General features: G+C 39.0%; 1 protein-coding gene across 21 annotated transcripts in view; it reads left to right on the top strand.

Moving 5' to 3' along the window:
- The window catches only part of PBRM1 (polybromo 1), a 125,433-nt gene extending 98,773 nt beyond the window's left edge, over positions 1 to 26,660 (top strand). For 14 of the 21 annotated variants that reach the window (XM_014539754.1, XM_014539753.1, XM_014539749.1 and 11 more), the window contains 8 exons: positions 10,528 to 10,711; positions 11,952 to 12,162; positions 13,035 to 13,236; positions 16,563 to 16,727; positions 20,118 to 20,273; positions 23,174 to 23,244; positions 23,351 to 23,567; positions 24,710 to 26,660. In XM_014539754.1, the coding sequence (XP_014395240.1) occupies positions 10,528 to 10,711; positions 11,952 to 12,162; positions 13,035 to 13,236; positions 16,563 to 16,727; positions 20,118 to 20,273; positions 23,174 to 23,244; positions 23,351 to 23,567; positions 24,710 to 24,882 (1,379 nt within the window). In that variant the 3' untranslated portion in view covers positions 24,883 to 26,660. The remainder of the gene's footprint in view (positions 1 to 10,527; positions 10,712 to 11,951; positions 12,163 to 13,034; positions 13,237 to 16,562; positions 16,728 to 20,117; positions 20,274 to 23,173; positions 23,245 to 23,350; positions 23,568 to 24,709) is intronic. The other 7 variants (XM_014539759.1, XM_014539758.1, XM_014539756.1 and 4 more) reach the window with 3 other exon arrangements.
- The last annotated feature ends 47 nt before the right edge of the window (positions 26,661 to 26,707 follow it).

Below are 26,707 nucleotides of genomic sequence, written 5' to 3'. Positions count from 1 at the left end.
AGAGAGAGTTAGAAACATCGATGAGAGAGAAACATCTATCAGCTGCCTCCTGCACACTCCCCACTGGGGATGTGCCCACAACCAAGGTACATGCCCTTGACCGGAATCGAACCCGGGACCCTTGAGTCTGCAGGCTGATGCTCTATCCACTGAGCCAAACCGGTTAGGGCAAAGTCTCTTCTCTTTTAAAGACTTATGATGGGGCAGAGGTTGGGGATTCAGTAAATTAAAATTAAATATATAGAACATCAGATAGTAATTAGGACAGTAAATGAGAATAAAGCAGAGGATGGAGGATAGAGATTCATGTTGCTGGGAGGTCCTGCTTTAGTTAATGTAGTTATCAAAAGCCTCTCTGATAGGTGACATGTGAACAGAGCCCTAAAGGAAATGAGGAAGAAAACCATTTAAATATCAAAGATTTTACTCCTTTTAGGCACAGCAAACACCAAATGCAAAGACCTTAAGGTAGAGTATCTGGGCTTGTTTGAGACACAGTAAGTAAGCTGGGTGGCTGGAGTAGGGCAGGGTGGTGTGGTAGGGAATCAGCCCTCTGAGGTGGCTTGGCACCCAATCATGGTAGGTCTTGTAGACAGTGCAGAGATTGAGTTTGGAGCAGATAGTCCTGTGAGGGGTGTGAGCAGAGAGGCAGTGTGATCCCACATATGCCTCAGGAATCACTTGCTGTGGATGGGAGAGTATGTTATAAGAATAAGGTGGGAAGCAGGGAGAGCAGTTAAAAGACTTTTACAGTCTCTGTTGGACTCTTAACCCGAGTAATGTTATTGTCTCCATTCCAGAAATATGAAAGACTCATAATGTGGTTTCTGTTCCATCTTCCTGAGAGTTCACAGTCACCTTCTGCTTTTCAGACCTAGATGTATACATCATCTATTGCCATCATTTCAGCTAGATTGGTTTTGGTACTGTGCATTTTTCAGAAGTGGATGTGGAAAAGATTTCTGAATGGCCTGGTAGTTCAACACAGTTTTTCTTTCCACTCTGCAGAGAGGGACCCGCAAAGGCTAGTGAAGTTATTATATCTTCTTGAGTTTCTTTAGCAATGAATGTCTTCCTTATAACTTGTAGTTCATACTAAAGCAGTGCCCTAGAGCCTCACTCCCTACTGTAAACCCAGCCTGGGGTCAAAGGAAGCATAACAAAGATGAGACTGAAGTTTCCTTTAGTTAGAGCAACCACATCATTTATTGTTTTTAGTGATTTTCTTAGTGGCTAATCTGGAGAGTACATCTTAAATTTATGACAGTCCAGTTTGAATTAATACTAACTTAGCTTTGTTACTCTACAGACACTGTTCTCTATAGTTCCATTTCTCTCCATTTGTGTTGTCAGGAATTTACCTTTTCATACTTTGTGTGTACTTTAACATAGATATCTTTTTTCCCCATGGTTTTATTTATTTTACATTAAAAATTTTTTTTCAATTACAGTTGATATACAATATTATATTAGTTTCAGGTATCCATTCCAGTAATTACACATTATATAACTTAATAAGTGATCATCCTTATAAATCTCATACCCATCTGACACCATACATAGTTATTACAAAATTATTGATTATATTCCCTGTACTGTACTTCATATTCGCATGACTATTCTGTAACTACCAATTTGTACTTTTTAATCCCTTCATCTATTTCACCTGTCCCCCCAAAGCCCCTCTCCCATCTGGCAAATGTCAAAATGTTCTCTGTGTCTGTTCTGCTCATTTGTTTATTTTGTATTTTTAGATTCAATTGTTGATAGATATGTATTTATTGCCATATTATTGTTAATATATTTTTTTATATATGTTTTATTGATTTTTTACAGAGAGGAAGGGAGAGAGATAGAGAGTTAGAAACATCGATGAGAGAGAAACATCGATCAGCTGCCTCCTGCACATCTCCTACTGGGGATGTGCCCGCAACCCAGGTACATGCCCTTGACCGGAATCGAACCTGGGACCTTTCAGTCCGCAGGCCGACGCTCTATCCACTGAGCCAAACCGGTTTCAGCTATTGTTAATATTTTTTATCTTTTTCTTCTTCAAGAATACCCTTTAACACAGGGGTCCTCAAACTACGGCCCGCAGGCCACATGCAAATACAAATATTGTATTTGTTCCCGTTTTGTTTTTTTACTTCAAAATAAAATACGTGCAGTGTGCATAGGAATTTGTTCATAGTTTTTTTTTAAACTATAGTCCGGCCCTCCAACGGTCTGAGGGACAGTGAACTGGCCCCCTGTTTAAAAAGTTTGAGGACCCCTGCTTTAACATTTCATGTAATACTGGTTTGGTGGTGATGAACTCCTTTAGCTTTTTCTTGTCTGGGAAGCTCTTTTATCTGTCCTTCAATTCTAAATGATAAAGTAATCTTGGTTGTAGGTCCTTGCTTTTCATCACTTTGAATATTTCCTGCCACTCCCTTCTGGCCTGCAAAGTTTCTGTTGGGAAATCAGCTGACAGGCCATGGGGGCTCCCTTGTAGGTAACTACTTTTCTCTTGCTACTTTTAAGAGTCTCTTTTTGTCTTTAACCTTTTGCATTTTAATTATGAGATGTCTTGGTGTGGGCCTCTTTGTGTTCATCTTGTTTGGGACTCTCTACACTTCCTGAACTTGTGTGACCATTTCCTTCACCAGTTTAGGGAAATTTTCTGTCATTATTTTTTCAAATAGGTTTCAGTCTTTTGTTCTCTCTTATCTTCCAGCACCCCCAAGATGTGAAGTTGGTACACTTGAGGTTGTCCTAGAGCAGTGGTTCTCAACCTGTGGGTCGCAACGCGTGTGGGGGTCAAACGACCCTTTCACAGGGGTCACCTAAGACCATCGGAAAACACATATAATTACATATTGTTTTTGTGATTAATCACTATGCTTTAATTATGTTCAATTTGTAACAATGAAATTGGGGGTCACCACAACATGAGGAACTGTATTAAAGGGTCACGGCATTAGGAAGGTTGAGAACCACTGTCCTAGAGGCTTCTTACACTATGTTCATTTTTTAAAATTCTTTTTCCTTTTTTTCTGTTCTGATTGGGTGTTTTTCTTCCTTATATTCCAAATTACTGTTTTGATTCTTGGCTTCATCTCCTCTACCTGTTGATTCCCTTTAAATTATTCTTTATTTTAGTTAGTGTATTCTTCATTTCTGACTGGTTCTTTTTTTTTTTCTTTAATATATTTTTATTGATTTCAGAGAGGAAGGGAGAGGGAGAGACAGAAACATCAATGATGAGAGAGAATCACCAATAGGCCGCCTCCTGCATGCCCCCCACTGGGGGGATCGAGCCTGCAACCCAGGCACGTGCCCCCGACTTGAATCAAACCAGGACCCTTTAGTCCACGGGCCAACACTCTATGCACTGAGCCAAACCGACTAGGGCTCTGATTAGTTCTTTCATATGGTTTCCATGTCCTTTTTTATGCTATTAGAGTTTATCTCCTGTTCCCTTAAGTTCATTGAGCATTCTTATAATCTGTGTTTTAAACTCTGCATCTAATAGATTACTTGTCTCCATTTTGTTTAGTACTTTTTCTGGAGTTTTTGTTCTGTTCTTTTATTTGGGACAGTTTCTTTGTCTCATTTTGGCAGCCTCCTATGTTTATTTCTATGTATTAGGTAGAGCTGCTGCGTATTCCAAACTTGGTAGAGTGGCCTAATGTAATAGGTGTCCTGTAAGGTCCAGTGGCACAGCCTCCCTGTTCACTCGAGCTGGGTACTTCAAGTGCACCTCTAGCCCTCTGTGGGCTGTGTACACTCTCTAGTTGTAGTTGTGCTTTAATTGCTGTTGACATGTCAGTTGGGAGGGATTTACCCCCAGGTCGATCAGCTACAAGGACTGACTATGACCACTGTGGAGTATCAACTGTGTGGGGCCCACCCCATGGAGCAGAACTTACTTAAACAGTGCTGTGGTGTCTGCTGAGTCCGCATCTTGACTGTCACTTGTAGAAGTGGTTGGGTGATGCTTCAATGTGGTCAGTAGCTGTCCACGTGGTTCACTGGCTCTGGAGCTTCCTGGAAGGTGCAGGCCAGAGTCAGCTGCTATTTGTGTTCTGCCCAGGGCTACCCAGCACAAGCTATAAAACAGTCTTCAGATGGCTGCTACTTGTGCTGGCTTTGGAGTTATCCTGGAGAGGCCAAGCTGCAAACCAAGGCTGCTAGTGCCTGGCTTGGGGCCACTTAGCAAGAGGTATGGAGCATTCCCTCGCCAGAAGCTGCTTGTTTGAGAGATTTTAGGAAATTCTGAAGCATGAGCCAAACAGGCCATTTATATGGAAAAGCCACTGGAAACACCTTGGGTGGGCTGCAAAGGTGGGTGGGGCAGGGCGGAGTCTCAGGGATCCCCAAGGCAGGGTGAACAGTGATGGCCAGGTTGATGGAGACTCAGATATGGTCCCCACGTTCTGACTTTGTGTAGGGAGGGCTCAGAAAAGGAACAGTGGCATCTGCCAGCACTTCTGTCTGGGAGAAAATGCCCCCCTCACTCCAACCTCAGCTCTTACCCTGATGCTGGACCATTCAGTTCCTCCCTGTATGTCACTGGTGCCTTTCAAGCTGTTGCCCCAGTGCTAGACCTCATAGGGAGTAAGTCCATTCATGGACCTTTTAAGAGGAACTGCCTGGGACTCACAACAGCCCTTTGTCTCACTCAGCCACAATCACTACTCGTTTTCACAGCCAGAAGTTATGGGGACTTCTCTTCCTGACACTGGAACCATGGGCTAGGAGTCCTGGTGTTGGGCTGGGACCTATCGATTCTTAGGGGGTACTTCTACAGCCCAGATATCCCTCCAAATTTTTATCTTCCACATGTGAGTGTGGGACGAGTCTATTTCTGGTCTCTTCCCCCCCACCAGTCTTAATATGGCTTCTTGTTTATTGCCTTAGTTTTAGGATTTCCATTCCACTAGATGTCAGGCGGTTCTGAATAATGGTTGTTCTGTAGTTACTTGTAATTTTGATGTGGTTGTGGGAGAATGCAAGTACCACATTTACCTACACCACCATCTTAACCAGAAACCCCATAGATTTATAATTATGCTTTATGCATTTGTCTTTAAAATCTTATTGGAGAAAAAAAGAGGAGTTACCAAAAATATGATATTGGCTTTTATATTTACCTGTGTTATTACCTTTACTAGTGTTTTTAACTTTTTTGTATGACTTCAAGTTATTTTCTATCGACTCCCTTTAGCGTTTCTTTTAAAGCAGGTCTGCTAGTAACAAACTTTCATCTTTTGTTTATCTGGCAATGTCTTGATTCCTCCTTCATTTTTGATGAATATTTTTGATGGATATAGAATTCTCTATTGACAGATTTGTCTTCTTTCATCAAATTTGGGACATTTTTAGTCACTATTTCTTCAGATATTCTTTCTGCCCCTTTCTCATTCCCCTTCCAGGATTCTCATTATGCCTATGTTAGTAGTTTAATGGTGTGTCACAGGTCTCTCAGAATCTGTTCTTTTTTGCTAATCCTCACCAGAGGATATTTTTTCCGTTATTTTTTTTTTAGAGAGAATGGGAGGGAAGAGTAGAGACAGAGAGAAACATTGATGCAAGAGAGACACATCGACTGGTTGCCTTCCACACATGCCCCAACCGGGCCTGGGGATCAAGCCTGCAACTGAGCTACATGCCCTTGACCAGAATCAAACCTGGGACTCTTCAATCTGCAGGCTGACGTTCTAACTACTGAGCAAAACCAGCTAGGGCTGTTCATTTTTCTTTATTCTTTCTCTTTCTTGGACTGGTAATTTCAATTGATCTGTTTCAAGTACACTGATTGTTCTGCCTGTTCAAATTCTCTGTTGAACCCCTCTAATGTATTTTTCATTTTAGTCATTGTTTCAGCTCTAGAATTTCCATTTAGTGTTTACAGTTTCTGTCTCTTCATTTATATTCTCTGTTTGGTGAGACATCATTCTGGTTTCCTTTACTTTTTTGTCTGTGGTTTCCTTTAGCTCTTTGAACAGATTAAAGACAGTGATTTAAAGTCTCTGTCTAGGAAGTCTAGTGTCTGGGCTTCCTTATGGATAGTATTTGTTCATTTCTTCTTATTCTGTGAATGGATAATTCTTTCTTAGCATGCCTCATAATTTTTTGTTGAAAACTGGACAGTTTGGATATTATAATGTGATGACTCCGGAAATTAGATTCTCTCCCCTCCCCTCCCTCAGGTTTTGTTTTACTCCTTATTGTGGGCTATAGTTGCTTATTTAGTGACTTTTTTTTATTTTAGAGAGAGATGAAGGGAGAGGGAGAGAGAGAAAGAGAAACATCAGTGAGACATCAACATCAGTTGGCTGCCTCCTGCATGCCCCTCACTGGAGATCAAAACTACAACCCACGCATGTGCCCCAACTAGGAATTGAACCAGCAACCTCTCAGTGCATGGGATAGCACTCAACCAACTGAGCCATACCAGCCAAAGCTCTGACTGTTTTTTGTTGTGTGTGGTCACTGAAGTCTCTGTTCTGCTAGCTTAGTAGTCAGCTAATGATTTAACAGAGATTTTCTTTTTATTTTTTATTTGTATTGACTTTTTAGAAATAGAGGAAGGGAGAGGGAGAAATAGAGAGAAACATCGATGTGAGAGCATAACATCAATTGGATGCCTCCTGTAAGCCCCCTACCAGAGTTTGAGCTACAACCTGGGCATATGCCCTGGTCAGGAGTCGAACCAGCAACCTTTCAGTGCAAGAGATGATGCCCAACCAGCTGAGCCACAACGGCCAGGGCAAGAGATTTTCTTAAATGCTTAGATCAAAAAAACAAACAAAAACAACAAATTCCTAGTCTTTGAAACTGGATACTGTGTCTGTGTTGGAGCATACCTTCAACACGCAACCTGGAAGTTTACAACTCTGCTTTGCCTTTACTTCCTGCTTCCACAGGAATTGACAGTCAACCAAAGGTGAGAGCTTGGGGCCTTCTCAGGTCTTTTCTGAGCCTGCACCCTGACCATGACATAGGCATGGCTTTCTAGATTCCCAGGAATATGTGGAAGGTTTTCAAAACTCACTCCCCAGCTTTTTCTTCCTGGACTTTTCAGCATGTCTGCTGTTTTCCCCAACTGACATCCTTTCCCGCAGTTGGCAGCAGCTGGTTCATTTGCTTTACAACAAAATTACCAAATGTTTACAACAAAATTACCAAAGCCATTTCTCCGACTTTTGGAATCCAAAAAGGAGAGAATTTTAGGTCAGATGAAATGAAGGCGCAAGCCATTTGCATTAGTTCTTCAGGAAGCTACCAAAAAGGTCAAAACATACAATCACAGTTGTTTGAAAACAAACTCTGCTCTCCCTCCAAGCTGGAAGACTTGCTAGATTTTGACTGGAACTGCAATCAATCTATAGATCAATTTGGGGAGCACTGACATTTTTTTTTCTTTTTTTTTTTTTTTCTTTCAACCTTTTTTGAAACTAGCCCACAGACTGTAGGCACAGCACTGACATTTTTCTGAGTCTTCCAGCTATAAACATAATAGATCACTTCATTTTTTAGGTATTCTTTAATTTCTCTTAAAAAATTTTTTTAGTTGTGTGTGTGTGAGCAGGAGTCTCATACATCTTTTTATTGTTTTGTTGTTTTTTATGCTTTATTAAATGATGCTTTCTAAACTTTTATCTTTCTCTGTCTTTTGAGGGCCAGTCAGCAGGGCACAGAGATACTATATGCATTCCAAGGCTATCAGTCATTTTTACTTTTTAGCTGTGAGAAGAATTTTTACCCTTTCCAATTTTTTATTTTTCCTTCTGCAAAATATAGAAAATTAAAACTGTTCCTTCTCTGAATTGAAAAGCCTTGGATTATATAAATAAAGTATTATGTAAGTCCAAGGAAGTGATAGTAGCTATAGCTATTTTAAGCTTCTAAAATGTTTCTGACCTATTGTTACAAGTTTTACAAGTATTGCTAAATTGTTAGTAATGAACACTCCTATTAAGATCAAGATCAAAATAGGGATTTTCTTATCACTTTTATTAAACTTAGTTCTGGAGGCACTAGCCAGCACAGTTAGAAGTAAGAGGCAGAAATTTAAAATAAGGAAATTAAGTAAATGGAAATTTAAGAGAATCCATTATACAACCATGACATTCAATAAGATGGTTGAGTATAAAACTAACAAATCAGTTTTGTTTAAGAATTCAATTATTTCAAAATATGATACTTTGGGATAAATTTTATAGTATTTGTGTCACATCTGTATAAAGAAAGTTTTTAAATGCTATCTTTAATGCATTTAAAAGGAAATCACTTGAACAAATTGAAAGGCATACCATGTGCTTGACTAAGAAATCTCAACGTCACAGAAATATTCATTCTCTCTCAATTAATCTTTATAATGTGATTCCCAGTAGATAAATCAATTAAAATTTTCTTGTGACAAAGTTGGGACTAAATAAACTGATTTTTAAAATCATGTCAAAATATAAAATAAAAATCAGGAAAATTCTGAAAAGCATAGTGAATGGGGGTTGGGGGGGTGGTTGATCCTTACCATATATTAAAACATGATAACACTATAGTAATTAAAATCATTTATGATTGTATATATTTTTAATATTTGGTTAATTCATTTATCTGTTGATGGACATGTAGGTGATTTCTACCTTTTGGCCATTGTAAATAATGTTGCTATGAAAATTGATGTATAGTATCTATATGAGTTCCTGCTTTCAGTTCTTTTGGGTATTTATCAAGCAGTGGATTTGCTGGATTATATAGCAACTGTATTTAACTTTTTTTTTTTAATTTTGTTTTATTGCTTAAAGTATTACAAAGAGTAGCCCTAACCGGTTTGGCTCAGTGGATAGAGCGTCGGCCTGTGGACTGAAGGGTCCCAGGTTCGATTCCAGTCAAGGGCATGTACCTTGGTTGCGGGCACATCCCCAGTAGGGGGTTTGCAGGAGGCAGCCGATCGATGTTTCTCTCTCATTGATGTTTCTAACTCTCTGTCCCTCTACCTTTCTCTCTGTTAAAAATCAATAAAATATATTTTTAAAAAAAAAAGTATTACAAAGAGTATTACATATACAACTGTATTTAACTTTTAGAGAAACTGCCAAACTGTTTTCCACAGCAGCTATAATATTTTACATTCCCACCAGGGTTCCAGTTACTCCACATCCTTGTCAACACTTATTATTTTTTTAGTGTAATAGCCATCCTAATGGGTTTGAAATAGTATCTCATTGCCGAAACCGGTTTGGCTCAGTGGATAGAGCGTCGGCCTGCGGACTGAAGGGTCCCAGGTTCGATTCCGGTCAAGGGCATGTACCTGGGTTGCGGCCACATCCCCAGTAGGAGATGTGCAGGAGGCGGCTGGTCGATGTTTCTGTCTCATCGATGTTTCTAACTCTCTATCTCTCTCCCTTCCTCTGTGTAAAAAATCAATAAAATATGTTTAAAAAAAAAAAAAAGAAAAGAAATAGTATCTCATTGTGATTTTTTTTTTTAAAAAAAAAAAAAAAGAAATAGTATCTCATTGTGATTTTTTTTTAAATTTCCCTTATGATTAATGATGTTGAGCATCTTTTGGTCATTTGTATATCTTTTCTGGAGAAATGTCTATTCAGAGCCTTTGCCTATTTTTTTAAACTTTTTTTTAAAAGAATAGTTTCTTGACTTTTAGAAAGAGGAAGGGATAGGGAGAGAGAGAAAAAAATATTGATGGGAGAGTGCAACATTGATTGGCTGTCTCCCGCACACCCCCTAACCGGAATTGAGCCCACAACCTGGGCATGTGGCCTTGACTTGGAATCGAACCAGCAACTTCCTAGTGCATGACTGACATCCAACCAACTGACCCACAATGGGCATGGCCCTTTGCCTGTTTTTTAATTGGGTTATTTGTCTTGTTATTGTTGTAGGAAGTCTTTATATATTCTTAATACTAAACTCTTACCAGAGATATGATTTGCAGATATTTCTGGGTTCGTTGGGTTATCTTTTTACTTTCATGATCGTGTCTTTCAAAGCACAAAAATTTTTAATTTTTATAAAGTCCAGTTTATCTTTGGTTGCTTGTTATTTTAATAGCACATCTATGAAACTGTTGCCTAATAAAAGGTCACAAAGATTTACACCTACTACTAGTATGTTTTATGTTAAGAGTTTTTAAGAGTTGTAGCTTTTACATTTAGATCTTTGATGCATCTTGAGTTAATTTTTGTATATGGTATGAAGTCAGTTTCGAACTCAGTTCTTTCGCATTTAGAAGTCCAGTTGTCCCAGTGCTATCTGTTGAAGAGACCATTCTTTCCCAGTGAATTGTCTTGGCATCCTTGTCCATCAATTTTCCATAAAAACCCAGTTGTACCAGTTAATTTCTATATTTTCAATTCTATTCCATTGATCTACATGTTTATCCTAATGCTTGTGTATACCCTTTAAATCTTCTGACTTTTGAATCAGGTGGTTGTATCAATTCAAAAATAAAAATTGGAAATAATTGTTAGCTATGACCACAGTGTACTATGACTTCTCTCCAATTTGCTCTTTCAGGAAAGTGTGCTGTGTTGTCATTCAAGGACTTCCTCTCCTGCAGACCAACTGAAATACCAGAAAATGACGTTTTGCTTTGTGAGAGCCGCTACAACGAGAGTGATAAGCAAATGAAGAAATTCAAGGGACTGAAGAGGTTTTCACTCTCTGCTAAAGTGGTAGATGATGAAATTTATTACTTCAGGTAAAGCTTGGAAAACTAAGGAAGAAAGAACACTTCGACTCTTAATAGTAAAACTGATATCAAAGTAGTGTAGTGCAGGGTGGGGTTTTTTTGTTTGTTTGTTTTAATATGTTTTAAACGAGATTAGTATACATTTTAAATAGAAAACATTAATTAATTTAGTTAAAGATGTTTTTATTTAATCCTCACCCCAGAGTGAGGATATTTTTTCCATTGATTTTTAAAAATATATTTTAAAAAATATATTTTTGTTGATTTTAGAGAGGAAAGGAGAGGGGATGAGAGATAGAAACATCAATGATGAGAGAGAATCATTGCTTGGCTGCCTCCTACATACCCCACACTGTTGATCGAGCCGGGCTTCATTGATTTTTAAAGAGCATGGAAGGGGGGTGGGTGGGAAGGAGAGAGAGAGAGACATTGACATGAGACAACACGTCAATTGGCTGCCTCCTTCTCGCACCCTGACCGGGGCCGGGAATTGAACCTGCAACTGAGGTATGTGCCCTTGACGGGGACTCGAACCCACATCCCTTTGGTCTGTGGGCTGACACTCTAACCACTGAGCAAAACCAGCCAGGGCTAGTTAAAGATTAAAAGAAATCCTCATAATCTGCTGAGATGTGGTAACTGATCTAATGGTGCCTGTTGGCCTAAACTCCAATAATTACAATGTGGAGGCAGAAATCTTTGGTTCTGGTTCATAGTCTTTTAAGATTACACAGTTCACAAATTACGAAAATTATTTTCACTATATGGGCAACTAGATCCTAACTTTGGACCTAGTATTTTTGTGGGTATTCAGCAAAATCCTTTAAAAACAAGCATCTGACCCTAGCTGGTTTGGCTCAGTGGATAGAGCGTCGGCCTGCGGACTGAATGGTCCCGGGTTCAATTCTGGTCAAGGGCACATGCCCTGGTTGCAGGCTCGATCCCCAGTAGGGGGCATGCAAGAGGCAGCCAATCAATGATTCTGCTGGGACAGTGGTCTTCTATCTCTATCTCTCCCTTCCTCTCTGAATTCCATATATATATACATATACTTTTAAAAGAATGTTTTTTAAAGCATCTGTAAGTAGGTATGGCTTTATAAATACACACTTAAGTTATTTTCCTTGCTGACTTAGAGTGTACATTGCAGATTGCAGGCAGTCATTTCTAGACATTAAGGCAGAACACTGCTTTCTGACTAGTTCTGGAGTTTTGTTAGCTGATTTTCTTTTTATGTCACTTCTTTTAGAAAACCAATTGTTCCTCAGAAGGAGCCTTCACCTTTGTTGGAAAAGAAGATCCAGTTACTAGAAGCTAAATTTGCTGAGTTAGAAGGTGGAGATGATGATATTGAAGAGATGGGAGAAGAGGATAGTGAGGTCATTGAGCCTCCTTCTCTGCCTCAACTTCAGACTCCCTTGGCCAGTGAGCTGGATCTCATGCCGTACACACCCCCACAGGTGAAGGTGACAAGTTCCTGTTATTTGTCTTATTCCCAGCTTTGGTTTGCAGCAGACTCAAACCAAAGTAAGGAGATGTCCAGCCCCTGTATATGAGTTTCAACCTAGAATTCTGCAGGAAGAAACAGATTTCTTTTTTTTTTTCTTTTTTTTTTTTTAAATATATTTTATTGATTTTTTTACAGAGAGGAAGGGAGAGAGATAGAGAGTTAGAAACATCGATGAGAGAGAAACATCTATCAGCTGCCTCCTGCACATCTCCCATGTGCCCGCAACCAAGGTACATGCCCTTGACCGGAATCGAACTTGGGACCTTTCAGTCCGCAGGCTGACGCTCCATCCACTGAGCCAAACCGGTTTCGGCAGGAAGAAACAGATTTTTTTTCCTCAGTGCCATTAATTATTTAAAGTTTAATTTTTTTTTAATTTCATACATTGCTGTTTTTAAAGGCAGGTTTAGTTAGAAAGTTCTCCTTGCCTTGTGTTGAAGAAAAGCAGTGAGGAACAGCATCATCCTGGTACTCTTATCTTTTATTCCCTCTATCTTTTTAGTTTCTTCTTCTTTAGGACCTCATTTTTTTGGTTGAGGTGATCCCTGTTGGTGTTTTTTTCTCATTTAGAATTTTCTCAAGACTTAATTATGAGGTCACTATTACAGATTGCAGTCATGGAATTCAGTGAAATTTCCGTTTATTTCTTATATGGTAAGAGGCAAGGAAGAGCTGTATTTTAACCAAGGAAATGGCTTTCTATAAACTGAACATGTTTATAAAATAGTAACTATTGAATCAAAAGTTCCTGGCTTCCAGAAACTTTGAGCAGTTAACCAAATACAATGTTCTGATGCACTCTAAGAGCTTTCTGTCTTACAGTCTACCCCAAAGTCTGCCAAAGGCAGTGCAAAGAAGGAAAGCTCCAAACGGAAAATCAACATGAGTGGCTACATCCTGTTCAGCAGTGAGATGAGAGCTGTGATTAAGGCCCAGCATCCAGACTACTCTTTTGGGGAGCTCAGCCGACTGGTGGGGACAGAATGGAGAAACCTTGAGACAGCTAAGAAAGCTGAATATGAAGGTAAATAGAGACTAGACACAACTGTCTCACCTTTCTAAGCAAGGGGATGTTTTCAGGAATGCATGTGCATAGACAGGTTTTACTCTCTTATTCTTACCACTTGTACATGAACATTGTGCTGGGGACTGTCTCAAATGGCTCCCATCCAGCAGTTTAAATACCAGCCTTGTCCTGACTGAGCAAGCACTGCCCCTGACTTGGCCTCTGATCCTGGGGTGTTTGTTTTTTTTAAATCTCTCAAACCAATATTTTGTTATTAAAAATTGCATGATTTTCTTCTTTCATTGAGTCCTGTGAGCATACATGTTAAGCTGGGGAATGATTGTACAAGGATATTAAATATAATTTTGCTTAAAATTCATCTGAAAGTGAGCTTTTAATATCGGTGGTCTTCTATTATGGCTCTTGATAAGCCATATGTTTAAACTTCATCTTGAAACTTGGCTGAAACACTTGGTTTCCTAGGTCAGTCCTGGCCTGTGCTGTGTCTGCATTCATAGTTACTTTTAAGGCACTTGGAATCTCTTTGATAAAGCTCATCTGCCTTCATACTCTATAATGAAATCATTTTGGGCCATGAGCTGTATAATTTAAGGATTTGGTGATTCTTAGCCATTAGGGATAAAATACTTGAGAGAGATTTTTTATTTGTTTTTCTGTTTGTTTTTTATTATCAGTCAAGGCTTTAATAAAGAAGTAAGTAGTAAACATCAGATTAGGCAGGACTGTTGCCCTTGGAGCTGTATTATTTCCATTTGGAATTATATGTAATGGTTTATTTTGACAGTTTAGGGCCATCTCTCAGTGGTTGAACATAGTGGTCCACTATTACTCTGCTTGGCCGATTCCAAATCTATTATTTTCCATCAAACATAAAGAAATTAATTGTTAAGGCTGCCTCCTTTATTAAAGTTTATGGAGTTTCTAAAAATAAAAGGGCTCTTTTTTAAAAAATATATATATTCTTTTCAGTTATTATAATTGATTGCTTATTATAAAATTACCTGACAGGCTTCCCCAAAGATCTTCTGCAGAAAACTAATCCTACAAGATGCTCAGCCGAAAAGCACTTGTGGCAAAACTAGTTGAGAAGCACTCCAGACATTTTTTTCTCTTGGCAACTTACAGTGCCTATTCTTAGTTAAAATCTTTAAGACCTACAGTAAAGAACCTATTTTTTTTTTCACCTGGCATTTTCTTAAACGTGGCCAAGTATTCATATATTATCTGTTAATATCCTAAAGAACTAATATTTTATAGAATATACTTTGAGAAGCCCTAGTCAGTTTTACAAGAACCTAGAACTTTGGAGAGCTTTGGTATTTCTGACCATAGTAAAGGTTAAAACCAAATATATCACTCAGTTGGAGAAGTGTTGGAATGAAGCTCACATGGGTATAAAACCTGGTCCAGGGTAAATGAAGCTAATACTACATGGCTGATTACTTAAAGTGTGAACAAGGAGATAATGTAAAAGTGAAAACGCTGGAGCAGGGCTGAAAAGAGGAAGAATTGATAGCTCCTGGGACATCATCCCACAATTAAAGGGCGGCTGGGATTCCTGAGAACCAAGTGAGAGTGAGTGATGAGATGCAGCAATGTCTGTCTGAGACACAAAAACTGAACTTTTGTTTTGACCCATTGAATTCAAAACCCAAAGTTTGGAGTTTAGCTGGTTTCACTTAATAACTTTCTTTTCTAAGACAGCCCAAGTGGGCTCCCCCCAGAAAGAGCCAACAATAGCCAGTCTTGTCTTTGATCCACAGGCCTGAATTTTTCTATTTTCAGCTCCATTTCTTTGCTCTCCCATTTTACTGTATCATTTGTATAATGAAAATACTAGAATTTAATGTGCAGGGTCTAGATCACTGATAGCTCAAGGAAATAAATAGGTTGTTTAAATGGCCTTTATCCCTCACGTTCATTGTACAGAGGATCTGTAAACTGGGACAGTATTAGTGAGTGATGACAAGTCTATGCAGGCAACTGTGTCAAAGCCAAAGGTTTGATTTGTTTGTTTTTCACATTCTTACATAAAGGGGGACTGGAGCTATTGCTTCTTGACTCTTAAAGCCATGTGACCTCGGGTTATTTTTCCCCTCCATAGATCAGCCAGTGGTAGGCTTTCTGAATTCCATGTTGGAGGGTCAATGTGTAGCAGTTGGAGTGTGATACCAGGAGTCAGGGCCACAGGTTGCTGGTTCTCTCTATATCTTTGGACAAGTCACTGGCTGTCTTCTAGCCTCAGTTTGCCCAGATGAAGAGTGGGAAAGATTGCTTATTTATGAATGGTGAAGCACGATAAACCCTGTATTGTGGGAGCTTTGGGAATACACATTTCTAGAGTTCCCTAGTAAGGGTCCAGCCTGTTAGCTCCTAAAAAGATGGAATGTGATCATTGGGGCTACTGGCTATGGAGATGAAGGCAGAAAAGCTCACAGGAGTGAGGGGTATAGGAAGTTGTGTTCCAGAGCCCAGAACTGGCACAAGCAAATGCTCCTCTTGCATTTCAGATGAAATAATAGTGAATTTTGGAACTTTTGCTTATATAGGATGATTTATGGTCAGTATTGAACTGCTCAGCTTCAGGAAACCTGGTTCTGTCACTATATTGTCCATTGCTTCATATGTGCATATGTAATTCCCTTCTTTTGATGACTATAGCCTTGAGTATCGGGGGTTTTTTTTTCCTTTGGGGTTTATTAAACATGACCTCTTTGCTTCATTAGAATGTAGAAATTAGCATTTAATGTCTCTAAAACCTTGTGGAGAGGCAGTGAACTACTTTTCCCTTACAGAGTTAATTTTCTTCAGCTGCTAAAAATCCCATGACACTAATAACAACAGTCCTCAAATTTTAATAAAATTGGGTGCAAGGAGTCAGGAAAATATAGTAAGTAACAATTGTGCCAAAAATTATAATGGGCCATGGAATTGCTTCACATTGAAATTATAAATAATTTGCAATGCTTTTAATACTAGAATAATGGTAGCGCTTCTCATCTTCAGGGTGCCTTGTGAGATTAACCATGTTGGTTACGCTGGTGACGTGTTTAAACAAAATCTGTGCTTTCTGAATGTGTGTTGAAGTCTTAACATTCTTGAAATCTTTGCAGACCAGTTCTCAAGATGGGATAGGAAAGCTGGACTCTAGTTTACCAAGTGAAATCAGCCCGAATCCTCCTGTGTTGAGACTAGTCATCTACTGTTCCTTCCATTGAGACAGAACTGTTGCCTGTGTTTTTATTAGTCCTGTTGAATGCAATGGATGGTATTTTGAATTCCTGGGTTAAAAACAGAATTGAAAATCTGAAATGCCTTTACAGAGCGGGCAGCTAAAGTTGCTGAGCAGCAGGAGAGAGAGCGAGCAGCACAGCAACAGCAGCCGAGTGCTTCTCCCCGAGCAGGCACCCCTGTGGGGGCTCTCATGGGGGTGGTGCCACCACCAACACCAATGGGGATGCTCAATCAGCAGTTGACACCTGTTGCAGGTAAAAACAGGAGCTAAGACCATTTTTTTCCACTTTAAGAAATTCCTTCATTTTTTTTTTTTTCTCCAATGAGGAGTAGGCCACAGTCTCTAGGCTTTCCTATGAGAGATTCAAAGTTTGAAGTCATCCATGTTGTCCTTACATTGCCTTTCCCGTATGGGCAATGCCTCCCCTCTGCCCCAGAAATGGGCCCTGGGCCCAATCCTGGGAATTGTTAGGGAGCAGCTCTTCCCTAGCTGTGGGCCTAGTCTAGCGCTGTTCTCCACCCCAGACTGCTCTTGATAGAGCATTATAGCAGAAAATATAAGTAGACCCTGAATTCTCTTCTGGAGAGACATCCAAGAGAAAACACAAAACTATTCTTTAGGTGATGTTGACTTTTCCATCTCATTCCAGTATTCAGTTTGCCTTGTTCTGCTGCAGCCATCCTTTAAAAAGACTGACCATTTAAAAGGATTTTTGACAATGAATTATAAATCCTTTCTTGGTCACCAGTGTGCATGACTGCTAAGTGGAATACAAAGTCCTTATTCAATTCATTGTGCCCACTCTGTAATGCTTTTCTATTTAATTACATTAAACTGCATTTTCTGTTAGTATCCCAGTCACATATTCAAAAAAAAAAAAGGAAAGAAAGAAAAGAAAATGATGAATGTGGTTTGCTTGTGTGTGTTGTCTCTGGATCTGGTAGCCATAGCAAATTTGGCTCTTCTGGAATTGGATATCGTTGTCTGACAAGCCTCCAACGAGAAGCCTGCAGACCACTTCTTGGGTCCCTCCTTCATGATTTCTCTAAACCTGGTGAGGTCTATACAAGCCCCCTTTCTCCTTAAGCAAAAGCAATCTGACCTCTTTTCCAAGGGAGTCTAAGACAGTCTTGTTCAAGGCAGGCTCCATTGGGATGCTGTTTTTGTTCTTGTTTTTGCTTTTTTTGTATTTGCTTTTTGAGGAAGAGTAGCATAAGATAACTTTTCCATTGTTGCTCCTACCTTTCATGATGGCAAGTTCTCAAATGCACTGTTGCTGAACTAGCATTTGCACTCGCCAAAGCACATCTGAATCATAGCTGTTCAGTACTTTCAGTGTAACTGATGTTGATCTAACAAATCTAATAATTGCCTGCTCTATTCCATGGCCCATTTTGGTTAATGGGGTTCCAAAGGTTTTAGAAATCAGGCCTCGAACATGGGGACCTTGAAAGTTAGAATTCCCTTATTGACATCCTGTTCTATTTGATGTGTGATATTGTAGCACTGTGCCCTTGACTAAAAAGCCCAGGGACACATTAACTAAATGAATTCAAACAGCTAAAAACATTTAAAAACAAAAAACAAAAAACAACCACTGGGGGTTGGGGGTGGGGGGAGGAAACACAAAACCAGCAGCTGCAGCATTTTAGCTCCCTGTTGGGGAATAACATTATAGAGCTCTGATGGGTGAGGAGGATGGGGCCAGTTTTTAGAAAGCCCCTGTTCCATTATTAAGTGTGTACCGCCCAGACTTCTGGGCCATGGGAGTGAAGGGCAAGCATTCTCTATAGTAACCAGTCTACAGTGGGAACTTGGCAGCTATCTGGGTGATCTTTCATGGGTTTACAGGTTGCATAGGGCCTCAGTCTTAGCCTGGTTACTGTCTGAGACCAGCTTTGCTTACAAGCATTGAAGCTCATTTGAACACATGTGACTGGGATAATAAATGCCAAAGTACAGTTTAATGAAGACAAGTGTCATGTCTTTCAGTTCTTAATTTCTTCACCTTCAGCCCGTGAAGGGTGCGTTCAGATGGGCTTTTGTAATTGAAAGCAAAGTCTCCTAACATTCTTAAATTCCCTAAAAGCTATATCTGGTGGTGGTGTTAAAAGGCAGTTTGGCAACATTGGATCTCCTCATGTTTAAGGTGACGGTGTCTGTTCAAAAGTAGTTTCTACTCTCTGAACTCTCATTTTTTAAAACTGAAATTCATAATCCTATTTCATGTATAGAGGTATTATTTAAAATTTGTTTTATTGGTTCATATAATTGTACATTTTTCAGTCAGCTTAGATGTGACTCATGACGCAGACTGAATCTAAGAATTATCAGTAATTTTATAGCTTTAAGAGACTAAACTTTTATAAATAAATACCTTTCAAATAATTCTTTAGGGAAAGTCAAAGAGTAAAATTCTTAGAATCTGGAGTTTTCCACTATTTCCCCAAGTCTCTCTACAAAGAATCTTTTATAAAAATGAGGCTTGGTATCAGTCCCTCAACCCTCCCTTTGTGCAAGAAGTTGTGGCCAAAGGTGATTGCATTTTGGGGGGAAGTATTATGTTTTGTTCATTGTGATCATTTCAAATCCTAGAAAAGTCAAGTTGTTTTTCTTGCTTAAAAAAAAATGTTGTGTGGCTTCAAAGGTCTTTTGATAGGTGAGTTTTTGACATTTTGAAATTATTTTCTTCCTTTCACTCCTTTTGCCAAAAATATTTGTTTCTTGAAACTCTTCCTTAGCTAGCAGAAAATATTTTATCCTGTGAAGATGCACTTTGAAAAATAAAGGAATAAAAGACTGTTCACAGAAATTCTGTACCACATTTAAAATGCTCCCTATTAAATGAAGGTTTATGTGAGGACATTTGTGAGTGTGGAGACAATGATGACAATTGGCATTTTCTCATGTCAGCAGAGCCTGATTCTCCAGCCGTTCCTCCCTAAGTGCAGGCTGAGTGACCTGGGCTTAGGTTGGCTTGGGAGGGTTTAGTTTTGACCTTTATTTTAACTTGTTTGAGATCTAAAGATGAAATATCAGACATTGTGATGGCTCTTAGTGGTTCGTCAGTCAAGCTCTAGCATGATCCATTCTTAGCAACAGTGGTGAGGCTAGAAGGGAGGAGGAGTAGATGGAAAATTCTTGCCATCCTCCCACAAGCTGGAGAACCATGCTTTGTGATCAGGGCTGTGCACCTCATTTCCCTCCATTCCAGTTTCCCCTCGTGTACCCATGATAGGCATATGAGTGTGGGCAGAGTGGAATGATGGCGTTATTACTGCTCAATTAGAAACACAGTCGCAGAACTGGTCACTCTGAATAGCTTGCAATAACCATGACCTTGGAAAGGCTGTTACTGGAACTCCTCTTTATTTTTACCTGAAAACATGCAGTATATTTATCCCAGGAAAAATAACTACAAGTAATAATATACTAAGTACTAATTCATCCAGAAATGTTGGGTTTCATATTTATAACTTTTTATTTTGTTCATTTTTGCAACAAAATAATTGCACTAATTGCTGTTGTATCATGCAATACTAAGGGTGCTTTATTCATTAGTAGTGCATGTGGGAGGTTTGTTATTACTTAGCTCATGTTGCATGTTAATGATGCATGTCTGAAATTTATTGTGTCCTTCAAGGCATGATGGGTGGCTATCCGCCAGGCCTTCCACCTTTGCAGGGCCCAGTTGATGGCCTTGTTAGCATGGGCAGCATGCAGCCACTTCACCCTGGGGGGCCTCCACCCCACCATCTTCCGCCAGGTGTGCCCGGCCTCCCGGGCATCCCACCACCGGGTAAGAACTTCATCCTCATTCACTCATTAATCTCATCTTTATGTTCTCTTTTTCCTACCTCAACCAGTTGTTTTAGGAGGCACTTACTGCCCATTATGAGTAGGCCTTCCCACACTAAGAACCCCAGAGATGTCAGCAGCAGGGCCTATCCTGTGTGTGTAGATGCCTAGCAGCAGCACAGGACACATGGCAGAGACCAGATTCAGCAGACCTAGGGGCAGGAGGCAAACTCTAAAATCACACAATTTAACATGCTAAAAAAGTCAGACACAGCCTAGAAAGTCATGCCCTCTTTATGAGTAAATAAAATTTCTCAAATTGCTAGTTGAGAGTCACATATAAAAGCACTTTTTGCTACTGAGTGCATTACTTCCTCTGATTCAGTTCTTATCTCACAGAATCTTGTATAGGGTCCCTACTGTATCTCTTGCTTCTCAATCAGCACTTCTAAGGAATTGAAGTCACTAATGTGGAACTCATCAGAAATCCTTCAGTCAGTCCTTTTAGGAACAAAAAGGAGGGAGGGAACAAATTTGCACTGAACTGGTTTTCTGTATCTGAGTTCCCTAAGAAGCATGACATAACATGTTAAAGAACAACATAGTCCACTCTACTAACTGTAGACACTGTGGACAGAAGCTCAGAAGTTATTTTACATAGAAACATAAATGAAGTCCAGCTTTAGCTACAGTGTTACTTTATAATTAATTAGTAAGTTGAAAGTTTATTATGAAAGGAAAATCACAAGTTCCATATTAATTGTCATCATATTCAAAAGAACTGACTGACCCTTAGCTGTAATCTGGTTGGAGGGATTGTGATTTTAAGACAACTTGGAATTGCATTTGATCCATTATCCAAAATAAAAGCTAAAAGCTCAGCCCAGATGATAAAATGTAACAACATGAGATTTTCTTACCCAGTATTGGACCTACTGATCATAGGGTTATACAGAATTCCAAAGGATGCTTCAGAGGGTACACCCAGCAATGTGCAGGGTGAGTAAACATGGTGGCTTGGCCTAGAGCCTCCAGCCACATTCTTATTACTAGAGACTTACTAGAGAATAGTCATAACTCCAAAAAAGTGTTTGATCCAGATGTATCCAAAGAGGGAAATATTTGTGGGAGAACATGTTTCATTACGTAAATGGTGGCCTGTGTGTGAGTTGCTGTTGCAGCAGAAGTCAGTCATAAAATGGCTGTGCCCGTGTGGCAAATAGAATTGGCCTTAACTCAGTGCCTTCTCATCTTGGCAGAGTGTCTCACTGAGTCAGCTGACTTCTAAGTAGGTTCTCAGTGGGAAACACGTCTAAGGCCAGAACTGTGTAGGTAGCAGATATCTTTGGTGGGTGTTGGGGCACTGCTGTTTGCCTTTTCCTCTTCAGATTTTAAATTGTATTTGAAAGGAACAACACACCTGCTATAGTCAGGGAGACAGGGAAGAAACACTTTTAGTGCCTACATCCACACATTTCTGATCAGGCTTTGAGAGGAGAATTCAGTGAACTCCTCTGGGGCCCACATTCTCACCTGCTGCTCCCTAGCATGGCATTTGTAAATAGAGGAAGGAGAGGGGTCTGCTGATTTGTTTGTGCTGCTCTACAAAGATTGATACCAGCAGCTCAGGGAGGCCCACTGTGTTGTGGAATCTTAAGTCTGGTGAGTGTCTGGGAGGCAGGGGGTAAGGGTTAATAATATGTTCAGCTTACCCACCACAACCTCTTCATTCATTCATAAATAATCATTAGGATCCTATCATGGTCATCCAGGTGTACCTACCCTTCTGAGTACTTGAAATATAAAAATCCCTGCTTTGTAAACAGAAAGCTTATTTTTACTTACTATTTTCTGTCTAGCAAATGTCTAATACCTCCTGGAAGTAGCATTTAGTAATTCTGAACCTTAGAATATTGGGCTGGTTCTGCCTGGTCAAAATGTTAACATTTTGAATCCTAAGGAACTATATAGAATATGAAGTTAGCTCCTCTTGAGCCTTTTATGCAGCCAGTAGAATTTGTTTCAGGTTTAAACAACAACTCACCAGGATTTCTGTTGTAGTTTTTAATGAACCGGGTTTCTTGTATCTCTTTGTTTTGAGAACAGTAAATGGATGGTCCTGAGATTATTAAAATAACCCTAGATACTAAATTTAGGACATCTCATTATTATCAATTAGTACCTGTGAGACAGAAATTGTTTATGAGGAGTCACCAAGAGTAATTTACAAAATTATTATCAGATACATATTCAAATATAGTAGGACCATATCTTTCTCTTTCCCTTCATTTTGCATTTGAAGTGATAGCCCTTTTCAAAGTGCTGTCTATCAGATGGAAGTGTCCTCTCTCAGCCAATATTAGTAACTCCAGTCAGAACTAGAGGAGCTGGTGGCCTGTGAGGGGACATCAAGGATATGCCACAGAGCTCATTTAACTATGCACTTGCACAGCCTCTTCCCTGTGTCCTATATCCTACCACACTGCTTACTGCTGAGCCTGATTGAATGCCATTACTGCTGAACTTAAACACAGGCTTCAGTACAGGAAAATGTGTTGTCAGAAGAAAAATACCTTCAAAATATAGGTGTATTCTGAGTATAGCTTACCTAGGGAAATACTAGAATTTTTGCAGGGTTCAAATAATTTCCAAGCCATAAATAACTAATACACATCTGACAAGTTGAACTAGCACTGTCAAGTACCTAGGAAACAAAAGAATAGGAATTTCTATTTGAAAGCTACATTCAATGTTGGGTGCGTAGGGTTCCTATCCACAAAGACTCAACTGCAGAGAGATCCATAGGCTTGCATTATAAATGGCATAATTTCTTATCAGACAGTAGTTTTTTAGTCATGTCAACCAGAGCCTCTAATTGAGACATTGCATTCTGAATTACAGGTGTAATGAACCAAGGGGTGGCCCCTATGGTAGGGACTCCAGCACAAGGCGGAAGTCCATATGGACAGCAGGTAAGCCTCCCAGTTGGATTTTCTAGACTTGACAGAGTTCACATTATATTCTTTCTCAAAACGTACTAAGTATTTTTTCCCCTCACTGTGTGGTCTGCTCTTTCAGGTAGGAGTTTTGGGGCCTCCAGGGCAGCAGGCACCACCTCCATATCCTGGCCCACATCCAGCCGGCCCCCCTGTTATACAGCAGCCAACAACGCCCATGTTTGTGGCTCCTCCACCGAAGACCCAACGGCTTCTCCACTCAGAGGCCTACCTGAAATACATTGAAGGACTCAGTGCTGAGTCCAACAGCATTAGCAAGTGGGACCAGACTCTGGCAGGTAAGGAGAGTCCTTCTCACTAAGTATGAAATCCACGCTTTGTTCAAGTCCTCTTGCTGCTATTGCCATATTATAGCCCAGGGAAAATACCCATTTTTCTTATACAAGTAAAATAAATGGTATATTTAATACAAGGGTTTGACTCTTCTTTGTATATTAACATCACACTTTGAAAAAAAACTTTTGCTGAATCTCAAAGCTTAATTTTGTCATAAACATCACCGTCATCTTTTTAAGTATATTCTGAATTTTTTAAAATTATTTTTTATGCATTTGGACATTAAACATAGATGCATTTGAATAAATTAAAAGTTATTTCACCTCAATTTTCAATTTTTTGTGTGGTTAAACCTCACCTGAGGATATTTTTTTCATTGATTTTTAGAGAGAATGGAAGGGGGGCGTTGGAGGGAGAGACAGACATGGTAGATTGGTTACCTCTGGCACACCTAGATCATACCTACAACCCAAGTACTTGACTAGGAATTAAAACCAAGACCCTTCAGTGCACAGGCCAATGTTCCAACCACTGAACAACACCGACCAGGGCTCACCTCAATTTTTAAAAGAGAAAAATATATTAGAAAATATGTTTCTGTTAACCTATCAAGTTAGTCATTTAGTTCAACAGACTTATTCAGTACAAACTAAAAGAATTTGTTTCTACTCATTCTTTATTTCTAAACCAAAGTTGATAATTTGGTTTCTTTTATAAGAGTAGTAGCTATGTTTTACCTTTCTTCACATTTACCTTTTTAGGAGTTTTTCTTCACATGGAAGTAATTATTAATTATCAGGAGTGGCTACAAAATATTAATAACCTAATCTTTTAGGTGTTTGTACAGCTCTTTAGTGAAGTCGCTATTATAAATTAGGTAATTTCTAAAATACAAAGCATAAAACAACACATCCCTAGTTAGGTAGTCTCATACCTACCTAAGTGAAGTAGTTTTCTAAAAACCAAGATGTCTAATAAAATTATATAAGAAATTTACTTGGAAATATTCTGCAGAGTTAAAATTTATAATATTAAATAAATCATTATGTTTTTATGTTCTAATCTATCAGACCTTAGGACTGAGGGAAAATTTGTTACCTTAAAATTCCTATTTATATTCCTCTGTCTATACTTTAATTTTCAGCTCGAAGGCGTGATGTCCATTTGTCAAAAGAACAAGAGAGCCGCCTACCCTCTCACTGGCTGAAAAGTAAAGGGGCTCACACCACCATGGCAGATGCCCTCTGGCGCCTTCGGGATTTGATGCTCCGAGACACCCTCAACATTCGCCAAGCATACAATCTAGAAAACCTTTAATCACATCTATTACGTTTCTTTTATAGAAGCATAATGAGTTTTGTGGAATAGTAGCCACATAGTTACAGGGGGTGGGGGGGAGGAACAAAGGATGATAATTTTTATTGCATTTTACTGTACATCACAAGGCCATTTTTATATAAGGATACTTTTAATAAGCTATTTCAATTTGTTTTTGTTATATTAAGTTGACTTTATCAAATACACAAAGATTTTTTGCATATATTTCCTTCGTTTAAAACCAGTTTCATAATTGGTTGTATGTGTGTAGACTTGGAGTTTTATCTTTTTACTTGTTGCCATGGAACTGAAACCATCAAAGGTTTTGTCTTGGGTTAGGGTTTTTTGGTTTTTGTTTTTATAAAAGAACAAACTGAAAAAATACACACACACACACGAGTTTACAGATTAGTTTAAGTTGACAATGAAATGTGAAGTTGGTCCTAGTTTACATCTTAGAGAAGGGAGTGTACTTGTGTCTGTTTCATGTGCCTGAATATCTTAAGCCACTTTCACAAAAAGTGTGTTACAGGTGAAGTGAAAGGTTGTTATTTAGGTTATACGTGTTTGGCAGACATGGCACATTTGCTCTATTAACTCAGAGGCTTGCTGCAGAAATCTGGAGTCAGTGCTGTGTATCTTTCTGCAGCTGGTGCGTCTCCCGGACACCTGGAGAGAGAGCACTTTTTCTTGTGCTGAGTTAGATGTCTATGGTGTCAGTTATTTTTCTAGAACATGTGCACAACCCTGAATTATTCTTAGTCTTGGCAGGTAAGTTTAAGGGTACTTTTGATCTATGTATAATAATTCACAATTTATGCCTATACGTGTTAGATGATTTAAAATTTTAAATCTCTTACATTGAAAAAATATTTGAAGTTCATCTTGAAGAAAGCATTGAGGCGTCCATGGAGGTGATTTACTTTTCAGCATAATACCTAAACTAACAAAGGGAGTGCATCACTAGATATGAGCTGTATCAGAAGCCTAATTGTAAATGGGTAGACCGCCTGCGTATGCAGATGCTTTAGTATTCTTTGTTTCCTCATCAGATGTGGCTTTCTTTTTTTCTAAGTTTCTTCGTTGTAATTCTCAACCAGAAATTTAAAACTTCCTAAAATATTTAAAATTCAGCTTGTGCTTTTAAATTTCAAGAGAAAGGCATCATAATTTAAGAAAATGCTCATGAAAAAGACCATTACAGACCCTAAACACTTGGGTTTGATGACCTTGTCTCTTATATGACCCTGAAATAAACATTTGGAGGCAGTGTATGATGCTCAGGTAAAAAGCAGCAAATATGGAACAGTGTTTCTAGGGTTTTTGGAAACCCGCTTTATTGTAGCAAAGTGGTTGCCATTGTGGTTGACCTTCCACTGCTGTGTGTAAGTTGAAAGAGTGACTTTCAAAGGATACTTTTTTCTTTTAGTCTGGTATGACTCAATACCTGGTATTTCATTACCATTCTTATTAAATCATGGGGACAAAAGTGTGTAGAATGGATAAAAGTCTCTTGTATCTACATAGGAGGCCCTTGTAACTTAATTGCCTATAGTCAACCACTGGATCTCAGTTTGCATCAAGTATTTTAAATAATTCTGAATTTTAAAAAAATGTATTGCAATAGTATATCAGTACCTTATTGTTAAACTGAATCAGATAAAGAAATCTTCAGTTCCTGGTTATTTGGGCCATTGAATCATCATGGACTGTATAATACAATCAGATTATTTTATTTCTAGACATCCTTGAATTACACCAAAGAACCTGAAATTTAATTTTGGTTAAGTTATTTATTTATTTCATGCGTCCATTTTATTTCCCT

The sequence above is a fragment of the Myotis brandtii genome, unplaced genomic scaffold (genome assembly GCF_000412655.1).
Source record: "Myotis brandtii unplaced genomic scaffold, ASM41265v1 scaffold2287, whole genome shotgun sequence".
In the NCBI taxonomy this organism is placed as follows: Eukaryota; Metazoa; Chordata; class Mammalia; order Chiroptera; family Vespertilionidae; genus Myotis; species Myotis brandtii.
This window is presented reverse-complemented; position numbering and strand designations above follow the sequence as displayed.